Source organism: Nestor notabilis, unplaced genomic scaffold, assembly GCF_000696875.1.
Source record: "Nestor notabilis isolate BGI_N333 unplaced genomic scaffold, ASM69687v1 scaffold14470, whole genome shotgun sequence".
Taxonomy (NCBI): Eukaryota; Metazoa; Chordata; class Aves; order Psittaciformes; family Psittacidae; genus Nestor; species Nestor notabilis.
Window position 1 is genome coordinate 15,030 of NW_009911719.1, and position 14,950 is coordinate 29,979.

The window sequence follows — 14,950 nt, forward strand, 5'->3', positions numbered from 1 at the left end:
CTAAACCAAAAGACCAATCTGTGACACTATCGGTGGCCCCTGTAAGCAAGAGGAAAAGCAAACAAGAGCCACAAAGAGCAACTCGTGCAGTGAATAAAGACAAAGTCCCAATGCACTTACTACAGGGGATGCCATCTGAACAAGAGTTACTACTACGTGGATCAGATGAAGAGAAAGAAGAGGAAGAGGTGACTTCTCCACCCCAGACCTCGATCGAGCTGCAGAATATGCGAAAACATTTCACCCGTCTTCCAGGGGAGCACATCACCACCTGGTTGCTCCGATGCTGGGACAATGGGGCTGATGGTCATGAACTAGAAGGTAGGGAAACCAAGCAGCTGGGATCACTTGCTAAGGAAGGAGGAATTGACAAAGCGATTGCAAAAGAGAAGCAAACCCTCAGCCTTTGGAGGTGGCTCTTGGCAGCTGTGAAGGAAAGGTTTCCGTACAAGGACGATGTTATGTGTCACTCAGGCAAGTGGACCACGATAGAGAGAGGCATCCAGTCTCTGAGGGAATCAGCATTCCAGAGATGATCTATCGTAGGCCAGATGCTGGGAATGCACCTGTAGATCCAAAAGAATGGCAGACTGCCCCATGCAGCTGGCTCTCCCGTTGTGGTGGACTTGCAGCATGGACATGGTCACTACCGACACACAGCAATCTCACTGTGCTGCATCTTAGCCCTTCAGACAGATGGGGAGGATCTGACTTGTTATCCAAGAGTATTACTACTGGTGCCAATGTCCAGGCATTGTTGCCCTGGGGACTAAAAAGTGTTAGGGGGGAAGAGATTCAGCTACTACTTGGATCATATACAGAACTGGGTCTCTTTCTACATGGGGCTGATGGGAACATCACACAGAGGAACTCGCCAGCAACCTTCGAAGGAGCTTGCAGACTTCACCCATCAGCACTACTCTCAAAGAGGGATTCAAGCTACCTGGATACACCGTAGGCACCAGATCTGACCCAATCCAAAGCACTGGGTACAGATGTCATCTTCCTACCTACAGCAGTTCCTGCTCTGCAGCACCCAGGACACTTAATGAAAACTGTGAAGGATGCTGTATGGTATTGGCAGCTGCCATTAAGTTGCCTAAAGACTGTTAGTGTAACACCATGTCTGAATGCTGAAACAGCAGCACTTTAAGGATGCAGCACAATCAATTGGAAAGATGTAACAGCCAGCATGAGGCTTCTGTTAAGCTGTAAAGTGCTTCCTCCCTGGGACTTTGAAGAATTAACTCTTGACAGCAGATTAGGTTCTGCATGACCTGCAGCTTCACAGCCCTTGAACTCTTAAAGGAAAGAAGTCATTCAGTGGAGAAATGCATCCACTGTGAGAATTCAGGACCCAAAGTATCTGACCTTCCATTTACTGTATTTTAGCAACTTTGGTTTGCCCTGGAAGGAAAGGGGGACAGATTTCAGCACACAGTATCTTCAGCAGCTTCACATCATGGCATTGCACATGTTGCAGGGATGGTGCATGCAAGCAGGAACAACCGGTCACTGGAGTGGGTCCTATGGCATTTGGTTTACCTTGCAGACTTCTTTCTCTGGAACACCTCTCAGGAGTGCGTAGAACTCCAAGTGCTCTCGCCCTGTCAGCAGCTCATTAACAGCATCGAACTGTGGGCAGTAGCCCATGTTCTGATGGACTTCTTGGATGTTGGACAAGATACTGTAAAAGAAAAACCCCTTTGTTAGGATTTCACAAGTACATGATGCTATTTTAGGTGTTAAAAGGAGAAGAGTGGAACAGTGGGTTTAGAATCACTGAATTAATAAAAATGCAGGATCCTAGAAGTCCATCTTGATCAAATTCTTTTTTCTCTCTCCCTGTTGCCCCCTCTTTTTTTCAATACGATATTTCAACAAGAGAGGGCAGGTACAGAGAAGTGACTACCAGAATAAATCAATTTTCCTAAGCTCATGAAATACTTTACCAGACTCAGCAAAGGGCTGAAACAGATGCCAGGAGTTGAAAAAGGGAAAAGTGGGGCAGAGTTCAGACTTGCTGGAAGTGGAACTAAGGCTGTGCAAGATGAAGAAGAAAGCAGCAAAGGACCTGCTTTGACACAAAGCAGAGAAAGATGCACGGTCTTTCACCTGTTTCCTTTGAGGAAAGCTTCTCCTCCCGTCACATCTGTATCACCAGTCAGCATCTTAAAAGTGGATGACTTGCCCGCACCGTTTACTCCCAGGAGTCCAAAGCACTGGTGATACAAAAGAGCAGATGAGCGCAGTGTTTTTGAGAACAGGATTCAGCTACATCAGTATTTTTGAGAATAGGATTGAGCTACATCATTTCAGCACTGGCAAGATGGGAAGGAGCAAATCTGACTCTCAGGACACCTGGAGTGAGTCTTTTGTGCATTTTCAGAGAAAAAGCATCTGGTCTTTTATTTTAAGTGTAAGTCTTTAGGCTGGGAAAACGAATGAATTGTGGAGCCATCTTGGTGCAGTGTCACCACAGCCTATCTATGCCAACCCTTGAGGGTACCAGAGTTTGGCCTCTGGTCCCAGACACTGAATTGAGTACTTTCTTCAAAGGCAGAGAGACACAGGATCAGAAACTGCTTTCAACTTCCAGGCAATTTCCTTTGATGTAATCTGAATATAATCTGTTTCTGATTTTACCCTACTCTCTGCTGTTCGTTGCTCTTAAATACTGCACTAATAGCAGAGCAAAGAATTTGACAGATAAGCTTACCTCTCCAGGGGGTATTCCAACACAGATCCTATCAACAGCTGGCTTTCGCTTCATTCTGTAAATCTGAAATCAGGAGAAAAAGAATGAGAAGGACGATGCCAATGGGAACTCTGATTTGAGCCATACATGTTCAAAACTCCGAACACTCTGGTTTTGACCCCATTAAATTCCTCTGAATGAGGCTCCTGGTGAACTGCATGGTTTGTACGAAGTAGTCTTAGGAATGCAGAACTTTTGTCACCTTGGTTAGCTCCTTGATTTCCAAGATGTCACTCTGTCCTCCTCCGCTAATTATCCTCTGTCTTTCTCTGGTTACATCCTCATCTTCATCATTCACAGGAGGCAGCTTGGCATAGACAGGCCTGGAGAGAGTAACATGCTAAAGCCTTAGCAGAAGATGACAGGGCCTCCACAGTTAATATCCTCCCCACTTCATGGGGGGCACCAATGAAAACTTCACCTGCCTGCAATGGTGAAGTGGAGCAGACATCCTACCTGGGTCTGATGAAGAACCTGTACTGGATGAGCACTGTGATGAGGAAGAAGACAACGCCCTCTACTGCCATGGCAAAGAGGTTCCTTCCCACCAGATCCCATGACAGAGGAGACACAAAACGATTTTCTCCTGCCAAAATAAGACGAAGAGCACAGTCACCTTTCCCAAGCAAACAAGCAGGCTAGCATTTCTTCCTGCAGAGCTCACCGAATTGGGTGCTCGGGCAACTGGAATGCAGCCAGTGGGAGGAGGGACAGGACAGACCACATAAGGGGCCATTTGTGGCTGCATGCGTGTTTCTTTCTGTAGCAACCTGGGACATGGGCCTGGAGATTTCAGTCTGCCACAGGAGTGCTGGCCCACCTTTCTGAAAGGTTAGTGAAGCACAGGAAGACTGACTCAGGCCTGGCATCTGCATCCCATTAAAAAAAACAACAACCAGCTTTCCAGGGTCTCAGCCACTCCTTACACTTGGCCTAATAATCCTCTCTATACCGTTGTGTTCATGCATTTTTGTTTAATGCCCCTAATAACTCAAAACTGTGGGGATCTATCTGCCAGGCCCTCTTCTGTCCTTGAAACAACCTAAAAAGGACAGCTGTGGAGACTTGCCAGCTTAGATCAGATCTGTGCTGCAAATTGTACAGTTTTAGTTCCTGAAAGTCAGATGAGCAAAGGGTGCTGCTTATCCAGAGCAGACTCGAGCTTTCCCTGTTCAGTTCAGGCCACTGTCCCTGTGATACACAATTTCACTCACCAAACCTCTCCAGAGCATCAGCCATAGCCTGGTTTTTCACCATGTCAATGAGTCCCCGCCCCAAGCAGAAATGGGGGAAGATGAGGAAAACAGACTTCAGAATGTCATTGATGTTGTTCAGCTTCTGTTAAGACAAAAATCAAGTGCCAGTGAGCCATCTGAGCAGAAAGCAGCCAGCGCCTGCCAAGTGTGACCCACAGCATCATAGAATCATTTTGGCTGGAAAAGACCTTTAAGATTGAGTTCAAATGCATGTTGTGCTTGACCCCTGCCTCCCCCAACACTGCATTCCCACCACAATTTGAGGATTAGGAGTGCTCTCCCAAAAGCCAGTGCCATGGCTCCTCAGGACAGTAGCTGTTCTTGCCTTACTCAAGATGCTATCAATACAAGCAAACCGCACCGAAGGAGAAATTCCTCCAAACGATCACAGTCTAAAAGGCAGTGTCTGCAAACAATAATGTACAGAAAGGCTACAGGCTGAGGAAACAGCAAAGTTGTGCTTGCACAGTTTGGTTATCTCAATGGCTGTGTAGCCCCTCCCTATTGCATACTGGAGGCTCTAATCCTTTTATTTTGTGGTCTTCCAGTTGGTTTAGCTCATGGGTTGGACTGATGGCAGCCGGAGGAGAGGTTCCTGTTCTGCCAGGCACTTATCTACAAACATGTGCATGTTCTTACTGAGCTAAAACAAGCTTTGTAACAGAAGGGACCATCATCAAGGACTGTCTCCTTATGCCTACGGGCAGCGGTACAATCAACCGGTAACTCCAACCTCTTCCCACAAGGTACACTTCAGACCACTGTGGAACAAATGGGACCTGCTAAGACACCTTGTCTTGCTTAAAGGCATGAGAGGAACTTTCACCTCCTCCAAGCATCTGGCTTTGGAAAAACTGAAGTGTGTAAGTTCCAAGTACAGTTTGAGAGGTATCTACCAAGGGAGGCAAAACTGAAGGCAACTAAATGCTTGACTACTTGAAATGGCCTGTAGTAGACAGAAACTGCCCCTTATGAAGAACATACAGAAAATTCCATCTGAACATAAGAAAATATATTTTTTTTTTTTTTCACCCTAAGGGTGATTGAGAAGTGGAAGAGGTTGCCCATACAGCCTGTGGAGCCTCCATCCCCAGAAACCTTCAAAACCTGATGGCCCTGTGCAACCCGCTCTAGCTGACCCTGCTCAGAGGCTGGACTATACAATCTCAAGATGTCATTTCCCACCTTATCTACCCTGTGAACATTGATGAAGTGGGCTTTAAACCATTTCCACTCAGAATCTTTGTTTAAACTGCTGCAGTAACTAATGGGTACCAGCTGGTGGCTAGCCCATCTGGAGGACTGGCTACTAAAGGCATCATATGACACTAGATTGTAGCAGCCCAAGACAGTGAGGAGCTTCTGGGGAAACATACGTTGTTGGTGAAGAGCTCCAGGACAAAGGTGGCCACACTACTATTGATGCCAATGAAGAGGTTCACACTGGTCAGGACAACATATGCTGTGCTGGGAATTTTGAACACGAAGGAGGCTGGATACATCAGAGGGGTGATGGACCACCTGGCAAAAGGAAAGGCGGCAATATCAGGTAAGCACCTTCCAAGTCTAAGAGCCTTCCCAGACATCCTTCTGATGAGAAATCCCTTACCCATAGAGAAACAGAAGGAGAGCCAGGACAGGCAAATTGGAGGAGGATACATAGGACTTCTGCTGGAAGCAGATGAAGATGATGATGACTAGCGTGGCTGGAACAATGTAGTTGCACTGGAAGGTGAAAAATATGGCTTTAGATTTGTTTCCAAATGACAAAAAAATGAAAGGTGTCTTTCTGCTCTGAACCAATGTCTTTCAACATTGTTCAGTGTTCTCAAAGCTGTTTCCAATGGGAGATTCTTAGAAGTGTCACATGTGTGAACTACAATGTAGTACACATGGATTTATGTTTCTTGGTCCCTCTGGAAGTAGTCAGTAGAATCTCAGAGGTTCTGGACATCACATGCTGAAAAAAACCCTGCTTTGAATGGAGCAGAACAAGGGCCTACATAAGCAAACACTCTGGAGCACATATTTTAAAGTGACATAATAAATGCTGATGATTGAGCTTATGGTTGCCCTCCCATCCTCTGTTCAGTGTTCCTTGTTCCACTGAGGTGAACCACTGACCCAAAAGTAAACACAGAAGTCATAGGTATAGTTATTATTCACGGAATTAGTATAGTGCCCACTGGCCCAAACTGCACTTTGCACTTCAGTGCAACAGACATCCTGCAAACATGGAATGGAGGATGGTTTAGCACAGTCACAAAGCCCTTACCATATCCCAGACAAAGTTGGCCAACCAGTAGATCACAGGTTTCACACCACTGATGAACTGCAAGTGTTTACCCTTGCTGACACGTTCCTGGATAAGGAAAACCACAAAGCTGGCAGGAACAAAGGACATGGCAAAGATCACACAGATGGAGACTAGGACATCCACTGAGGTGGTCATCCTGGACAAAAAAAAAGAGAAGAAAGCAAAGTGTTTGTATGGTAGTGCTGGCTCCTTTGAGATGAAATAAAGCAGCTCATGCAGGGTAGTACAAAAACTGTTTCTCCTTCTGCAATCCTTGTTTTGCAGGATGAAGGATGGCTGCATGAGGCTGTCTTAACTGCAATTTTTCTCCAGCCATACAACAAAGGGAACATAGACAGCCTCTTGGCATCTCAAGAAGAGCACCACAACCTGGAGATTAGCAACTTCAGCATAACAGACTGCTTCCTGCCTTCCTCATCACAACCACTTTGTTTCTCAATACATTTCTTGGGGTTGTTGGGGATTTGTCTTTTTGCTTGTTTGATTTTTGTTTTTTTAAAATTCAGCGGTAACTGACTGCTCTAAGATTTGAAGGATGTGTCTGCACACAGCTTATGACTCATGGGTGTGGTAGCAGGGCCTAAGTCCAGTAAGCACTGTGCATTACTGTGTGACCCCCCCCCCATACCCAGTTGAGACAGTGGGCAAAAATGAACAGGATCTATCAATTTTCAAGTCAAACAGTGGCACCCTGGGACAAAAGAGACACCTTTCTGGATATGGGTGAGAGGAATTTCCCAAACAGCAGCAAGTCTGAAGATTACACAGGTTCTTAGAAACTGTAGCTTCCAGGGACATAGAAAGCTTGCACAGCAGTGCTGTTCAACAGTAAGTCTCAACAGCATGTTGCCACCTGCCCAGACCACAGAAAATAAGGCCATCATGTCAGAGCCTAAATATCACAGGCCACTGAATTTCCACCAGTGAGGCTAAAACCTCCCATGTTGCCTGTTTCTAGTAACCAGCAGCTGATGAGCCCAAACCTATCCAAATTCCTGTCAGCACTTACAGGGCCACTTCAGAGAGCTGTTGCTTCGTGAGGTTGAGTGGATGATTGAAGGCAGTGATCCCGTAAGCACTAGGATTTTTTCCCTGCTCCAGGTTAGCCCGAAGGATGGCATTATTTATCACATTCAAGAAGGAGGCAATGGCATGCCAGCCCTTGTTGTTGAACCACACCTGTAAGAGACCATGTCAGCATCACAAAGGTACGAGGTACATCAGCTACCCAACAGGTTCCTAAGCCCTGCACAACATCCCTTCCTCTACTGAGGGCATATAATTTCTTTCCACATCTTTCCAGCTAGTTTGCTCAAGGACACAACATACAGTTTGATTAATAACCACAAGAGGCTGCTGAAAGCTAGTACTGATGCAGCACTGAACTTCCGAGCCTGAGGCGTAGACTTCCAAGGGAGAAACAGATTTTGGGGAAACCCACACAAGAATGCCAACTGCATTTGCTCCACTAGCAAATACAGAGAGCTATGGTCTGTGCAGTTGTCCAAGGCAAACTGCTGTGACTTTGCTAACTAAACCTAACTCCAGGTTACCAGAGCTTCAAGTAACAGGCACATCAGTGAGGACTTGTTAATTTACCTTCACATTGTTCTTTGTATCCAGGCCTTTCATGAAACTTGACAAGCTGTTGAGAAACCGATCTCCAGAACTCCCCTGCAAACAGCAAAGAGACAGTTACTTCCCCTCTGAGAGGTCCTTCATTCATGTACTGCAGTCTAGCAGGGTTCACACATTTCTCACAGCTCTGACAGTTTTCTTTCCATTCTGCAGCCTGTATCTGCCAAGCTGGAGGTAGCAGGAAGGCTGAGAAATTGCAGCTTTCCTCCCCTCTTTCCTTTCTGCAGTCCCACCATTATGAGAGGTCACGCGTAGGCTTCTTTTTTTCCCCAGCATTAAGTATTAGCCAGGGTTGCAGGCAACCTTCAGAGACATTGCAGCCCACAAGCAGTCTCAGAATAAACCAGCGGCCCATATTCTCTTCTTAGTCAAGGCAGACTCAGCACAAAAGGGTTCAACTGAGGTTTTGAAGAAGATGGCAGCCACTTGTTAATTCCCAGAGACAGCCTGCCCTGACCTGCCACAAAACACTCAGAGGTGACTGTAATCCCCACCCCTTGCAAGTGGTTTTAGACAGAACCCACATCAGCATGTGGGCTGCATAAGCTTCAGCTGAGTCAGTCCCTAAGCCTTCTGCTGCTCCCAGATGCCTGGGAGACCCCAGGCAATGGGGAGAAGACACTGAACACAACTAACATGCTCCCCCTTTTTGGCTTGCAAGTCATCTCCCAAGTAACAGGGCTCTGACATTCGTGCATCTTAGGTTAATGGAAGACAGCTACTCACCTGTGCTAGCTCCAAGATTTTTTTCACTTGTTTAATGGCATCAGTGACTTCATGGCTTGGAGGAAGCATGAGGGAACTGCTGGCTCCCAAGGAAAAGCCACCATACCTGAAAGTTCAGATAAAAAGTGATGCTAAGACCTGTCTACTTGCTGACTTCCACAAAATGCCACTCCTCTTCCTTCCCCAGATGTCTCCTTTTCCTGTACTGTATCCAAGCAGTGTCTCTGCTCCTACACAAAGCAATTACTTTGATCTTCCTAAACTGCTGCTTAGCCATGGTGTCTCCTACTCCTTTTTTTCTGGGGTTAAATACCCATTTAATGACTGCTCAGCGTGCTGTTCTGTTTGATGAACGCTGCTATCCCCTGCTGTGAGTGCAGTCAAATCAGGGCATCTCCCTGGCTCTTCTGCTTGGAAAATAGCACCTGCCAGGATGAAACATCAGTAGGCTGGTCCTGAAAATCTTTTCAAGCCAATACTGCTCTCAGCATAAGGCAAACATGCCTTCCAGTAATGCGCTCTGGGGTTGGCCCAGTTTATCCTTAAACATGCTCCCTCAACATTTGGCAGTTAAAAGTTATAAAACAAACTTAAGTGGGATGGGTCTGTCCTGCTTAACACAGTGCTTGAGGATTAGTGGACACATATAAGCTAGAGAAAAGGCAGTAACTCACCTGAACTCATTCACCCAGACCTTATTCTTTAAACTGTAGAGACAGAAAAGAAAGCTGATGTATAATACATGAAACAAGAGGAGACACAGACCTAACAGTGCTGCAGGCATATGGCCAGGCAAAGAAAGTGCAATAGCCTCTCACATCTGGCATAAGTCCCACTACTCCTCTGTGGTGTAATCCCCCTCCAATACAAGTTGGAGCCCAGACTTCCTCTGCATTGTGCCTGCAAGGCTCAGGACACAGCCCACGGAGCTGCCACAGCAGACACTAATAAAACAGAAACACCACTTGAGCTGTGGATCAGGACAACCTGAGGAGCTGAGTGGCTCTGGCCTACTGCTTAAGAGTTTGAGTTGAACAGGCCTATTTGCCTTATCTGTGAAGCATCCCCATGCAGCAAGCAGCGTTTGGTGGGGAAGGAAGGAAGAGGGTGCTCAACAATTACCTTTTCCCAATGATCTGCACGTACGTCTTCACGAGGTAGTCTGATATATTGCGACCTGTCAGATTCTGGAGGATGTCAGCAGTATCTTGCTCACGCTGGCATTACCGGGGGAAACACAGACAAATGCCCATCAGAAAACACAGACACCGAACCAAACAAACTGTGTGCACCACACAAGAATCAAACCCAGCTGCTCTGCTCTCCAGGAGCATCCCTCACTGCAGTACCACTGAGCTCCCTCCTACCTGTGGTGGTGGCAGCCCGCCTGCACCAGGGGGACACACAGGCAGCATCTTCTTGATCTTCTCATTGCTGCACTCGCAAGATGGGGAAGGGTTCTCCATGCTCCAGTTGCCTTTCAAGAAGATGTTCAGGACTGAGTCTGGGACTGAAGCAGTGGTCCATTCTGTCTGCCCCACAGTACAAGGAGTGTCTCTGTGTCAGGGAAGAGGCAAGGCAAATGCAGTTTTTAAAACAACTATGAGGGCCTTTTCTTACAGGCCATTTCAATAACAGATGCCAGAGTCCTCAGAAAAGGCAGGCTGTTCTTTCAAAGGAGCCTGACCTCATGAGACGAACAGCTCAGAGCAACTCTGCAGCTTCTAACAGATCCCAGTACCAAGAGACTAAGGTTGGCCAAAACTGAATAGTACCAGACACTCCCCTCTTCTCATTCACTCCACAGCTTGTGAGTGCTTTATTTCAGTCAGCCCCAGCATGCACAGTGTCCAGAGTTCAAGCAGTGTCTGGATGATGCTTTTATTCATATGGTTTAGTTTCAGGTAATCCTGCAAGGAGCAGGGAGTTGGGCTTAATGATCCTTATGGGTCAGTTCCAACTCAAGATATTCTACGATGCTAAAATCACGGCAGGCGGTCTTTCTTGGATGACATTTCTGCCTTTGAAGCACCAAACTATGGCTCCTCCCCAAGGCAACATCAGTGGGTGGCGTCCTCAGAGTGCTCCATGGGTGGAGTAACACAGCTCCTGTGTCTTTTGCAGGATACAGCTTACTTTCTGCTACTGGCCAGCAGATAGGGCCCCTTGCCCCAAGGCCATGCAGCAGCTCAGTGGCAAAGCTAGGAAACACCACCAATGCTGTCTGGCTCTACACTCTTTCTGCTGGCATTTGTTTGCTCATAGCGCAGACAGAAACAGAGGATTGTGCAATGGGAATAGCTATAGCCAACAACATACAGCAACATGACTAGGTCCTTTTCCATGTTCAGGACCAAACAGTAATTTAAGGGAGAGATTAGTGTCTTCTCTCCATCTCTGTCAGTGAGGACTTGCACTCAAACCTCACTCCCTCACCATGCTGAGGGCTGGTAACTTTCTAAAAGGTCCTCAGCCAAAAAAACAAAGATAATTGCAACTTTTTAGCTTAAATCCTGCTCTGGCCATGTATGACTATTGTACCCTAAAGCTGGATAAATCTACTCAGTGACCAAAGCTGGGGCTGGGCTCCCTCTTCCCAGCCCAAAGTTCTACTTACGGGATGGAGTGTCCCTGCATACAGCGTGTACCAAAGCCAGGTTTACTGAGAAGGGCATCCAAAAGCACCTGAGTGCCTGGATCTTCTGGAGCATCATTGCTATGGGTAAAGCAGAGAAAGACTACCAGGTTAACAGGCACACAGCAAAAGTGGCAGCAGAGCAAGCCTGACAGCACAGTGAAACAGCTCAGGAAAAGGATATGGGTGCAGATTTCCAAGCTTGGCCCAGGAGCACACAAGCTTGGCCTAGGAGCACACACACACTCCTGGTCTTGTGCATTTTATTACTAGAGTCAGCACCATTCAGAAATGGATATGGTCTTGCCAGTAGTTGGCATTTAAAGGTCCAAAAAGAAAATAACAGGACTCTCCTAAAATGTGCTTCTGAGCTAAGCACAGAAAACAAATTTAAACAACCTGATAAGGAAATCAGTAACTCATGTTTGCAGAGAAGAACAGAATTATTAGGCCACAAGAAACATACCTAATAAAAGTGTACTGCTCATCATACATCCAGGGTTGTAATTCTAGGCTGGGATACTTTCCAAAGGGAGGAACAATCAGGCTGAACATGAGAGCGATACACACAAAGACAGCGGGCAGCACGATCTGAAATTGCAAGGAAAGAATAAGGCCTTTTTAACGTGAATGTTCCCAGAGACATCAGAAGCTACATATGAATCACTTAACTTCAGTGAAGTTTCCCAGGAAGGTCTTTGCTATTTACACTAAAGCATTGCTAGACCCCAGCTCAAGACCTACCCTGGCATTCAATCAGGGCACTCACTTAGAATGCAGAGGATTCAGCCTGCAAATGCTGCTCTCAAGGCCAAATTGGGATCTGAATCTCAGTTGCATCCCTGCTGTGCAAGAATAGGGTAACTACATGGTTAACATGTAACTACTTTCACTGGCACAGGTCCCCTTTTGCTCAGATATGCAGTGAAGACCATTTTGGTTATCTGTATTCCACTGAGGTTTTCTGCCCACCTTCAACTCTGAATCCAACGCATGGTCCAGAGCTGTCCCTGACGAGGGACCCTGCACATGCTGGGTGCTCTCACCTGAGCAAAGAAGCCCTTCCGGCTCCTCTTGGCAATAAGCAGCCGCTTCCACAACAGAGCCATGAACTGCTGCTGGGTGAGCTTCCAGCCTTTCATCTGGTAGGATCCTTTCCCATCCATGCCACTGAGAAGGTCTGTCTCTCTGGATTCTGCTATCAAGAAGAAATTACTTTCATTCAGAAGCTCAGAGCGACATTTTCTGGCAGCTTCCGTGCTGGAGAAACAGGGTGATGGCTGGAGCAGCTACTCTCACTCAACCGAAAAAAAAAAAGACAGTGCTGAGCATAGATGGCAACAGAAGCGCACAAGAATGGATTTTGACCCTTATCTTTCTGAGCCTTGATGGGAGGATTTGGCAGGCTGTGTATACTGCACCGATCACTATTGCCAAAGGAAAGTAAACCATCACTCCTTTGGCAGTCTCAGCCTTATGATCTGCAGTATTTACAATATAAAAGTGTCCACAAGAAGAAAACAGGCTTGAGCCCCAGCAGTACCTGGATCTATGTCTGAATCATTAGGATCAAATGCATCATCTTCTGTAAATGGACGAAGGCAGCTCTGTCTGTCTCCAAACACACGCCTGTTCCTTCTGGCTGGCAATGTCCCATCTGAAAATAATGCAGTTAGGATTAACTGAGCTGCTTCAGTTAATCTCCAATCAACCCCAGAAAAAACAAGGCCTGAAGTGCCCCTTGACACTGTAGGAGACAACTACACCCACCTGAGGTTTCTGCATCCACGCCACTATCATCAGCCACTTTCAGAAAGACCTGAAAAACAATGGTAAGTGTCAGTGAACATTAGAAGAGGAGTGATACTGTGGGGACTGCCATGAGAGAGCATAAGACAAATGCCAGCATGAGAGGAGAAGATACGGGGTTTCTCCCCTTTCTCTCCTGTCCCTGGAGACAAGACTTTGTGGCTTCTCTCCAGCTTTGAGGAGCCAGCCTGTAACCACATACCTGCCATTGCCCCTTTCCAATGTCAGTTCCCACTGCTCCTGTGTCTCAGGGACAGAACTAGTTACTAAATTCAGGGAATTCCATTTTCCTCCTATTCTGACAGTCCTTACACTCCTGTTGATGCCTGAATAGGCACCTTTGTGGATCTCGTTCCACAGACTCTCCTAGATCAGAAAAATTCCATTTTCAGCTTATGGATAGCAGCCAGAGGACTTCACAGCTGTGGGAGGACCTAAATAAGCGACACCACCACCACCATTTCACTTTCCCTTGTCATTATTCAAAAAAACAGGAGATAAACAGGGGATAAAGTGTATGACACTTCAGTGATAAAAGAAAAGGAGACTTGTCAGTTGGAACACAGCCACAAGGAACAAGCCATGAAAACATCCCTGACAAGGGCATACGTCTAAGTGGTTTCTGTAATGCACATTCTCCAGTACTGAAATGTATGTTTCAGATAAGAGCAGCATAAAGCATCCCTAAAAATACCTCGAAAGTGTTTACAGTGTCATTAGAATCCAAATTGGGAGCCAACCTTCACATGACATCTCAGCGAAGTGCAACTGAGTACAAAGGACCTGTCTAAACTTGTCTGTACTACATTTCAGCTTTTACTGTACGCTTCTAAGAGCACACACTTAAAAAGGGCAGAAGGCAATCCATTTTGGAGAGGAACACAAAGCTGCCTGTTCCACAATAAATGATTATGGGAAGAGGCAAGACTCTGTCTCATTCTTACTTCTGCCATGATTCATTTTGCCTAGTTTAAGTTCAAAAGAGGATCTTCAGTTTACTCACCTCCTCCAGAGTGGTTTCAGAGATGCCGTAGCTGGAAATGCCAAGATCAGCAAGACGGTCATCAATTTCATGGAACAGTTCCACGAAAGCTCCCTCTTTAGCAGCCTTGTACGGCAAGACATAGGTTAATTCGTGGCCGATATCCTCTACCAGCCTGGCCTCAGGAACATGCTTTGTAATGAGATTTGAAATTGCAGAGACATCTAGAAGAACCAAAAGGAAAAGATGGTGTTCATCTTGTTACTGCTTATTATGTGGAAAGAAGATCTCAGTCTGAAAAACTCTGCTGAGGGAAAATGGAACATCTCTGGAAAGCAGCTCATTTCCATGGAAAGTCTGTTTTTTATTACGTTTAACACAAGCTTGGATGAAAGCCTGGACTGAAGCCTGGCTATTCTTTTTACCTGCAGAATTTGGGAGAGCTTTTACATGCTACTGGCAGCCCTTCGAGTTACTTATGTACAGTTCACCAGCAAATATTACACATCACTAACAAGCCTAGCAACTATTTAATCTTTTGTTATTAAATCTCAGGACAGCTTGAACCCAAAGTGACTCACTAAAGAAAAATGTTCCAATATTTATGGATCTAAATTTTGAAATTTCTTGAAATTAATGATTGTCCGAAGACTGTAGCTACACAGGCGCACAAGGTTAAGGCAGTTGTCCAAGGTCAAAGATAGAGCAATGTCAGCACTGGGACTGAATCTTACACTCTTTTCCAAGCCTCACCTATTGTCAGCGTGTCACTTTCATGGTCACTGCCAAGGCCGGCATCAGAGCTGCTCTGGGAAACACTGTCATCCTG

At 46.2% G+C, this 14,950-nt stretch overlaps 1 protein-coding gene across 1 annotated transcript in view; it reads right to left on the reverse strand.

Annotated features, from left to right (window-relative positions):
* Positions 1–14,950, reverse strand: part of ABCA1 (ATP-binding cassette, sub-family A (ABC1), member 1) — a 75,610-nt gene that overhangs the window by 4,699 nt on the left and 55,961 nt on the right. Inside the window, exons 24-45 of the mRNA XM_010016127.1 lie at positions 14,875–14,947; positions 14,143–14,345; positions 13,101–13,149; positions 12,874–12,987; positions 12,377–12,525; positions 11,797–11,921; positions 11,313–11,411; positions 10,063–10,252; positions 9,818–9,912; positions 9,370–9,402; positions 8,696–8,801; positions 7,931–8,005; positions 7,341–7,510; positions 6,290–6,467; positions 5,624–5,739; positions 5,391–5,535; positions 3,973–4,096; positions 3,215–3,344; positions 2,961–3,081; positions 2,720–2,782; positions 2,116–2,222; positions 1,546–1,687 (exon numbers count right to left, since the gene is read on the reverse strand). Coding sequence (XP_010014429.1) covers positions 1,546–1,687; positions 2,116–2,222; positions 2,720–2,782; positions 2,961–3,081; positions 3,215–3,344; positions 3,973–4,096; positions 5,391–5,535; positions 5,624–5,739; positions 6,290–6,467; positions 7,341–7,510; positions 7,931–8,005; positions 8,696–8,801; positions 9,370–9,402; positions 9,818–9,912; positions 10,063–10,252; positions 11,313–11,411; positions 11,797–11,921; positions 12,377–12,525; positions 12,874–12,987; positions 13,101–13,149; positions 14,143–14,345; positions 14,875–14,947 — 2,607 coding nt within the window. The remainder of the gene's footprint in view (positions 1–1,545; positions 1,688–2,115; positions 2,223–2,719; positions 2,783–2,960; positions 3,082–3,214; positions 3,345–3,972; positions 4,097–5,390; positions 5,536–5,623; positions 5,740–6,289; positions 6,468–7,340; positions 7,511–7,930; positions 8,006–8,695; positions 8,802–9,369; positions 9,403–9,817; positions 9,913–10,062; positions 10,253–11,312; positions 11,412–11,796; positions 11,922–12,376; positions 12,526–12,873; positions 12,988–13,100; positions 13,150–14,142; positions 14,346–14,874; positions 14,948–14,950) is intronic.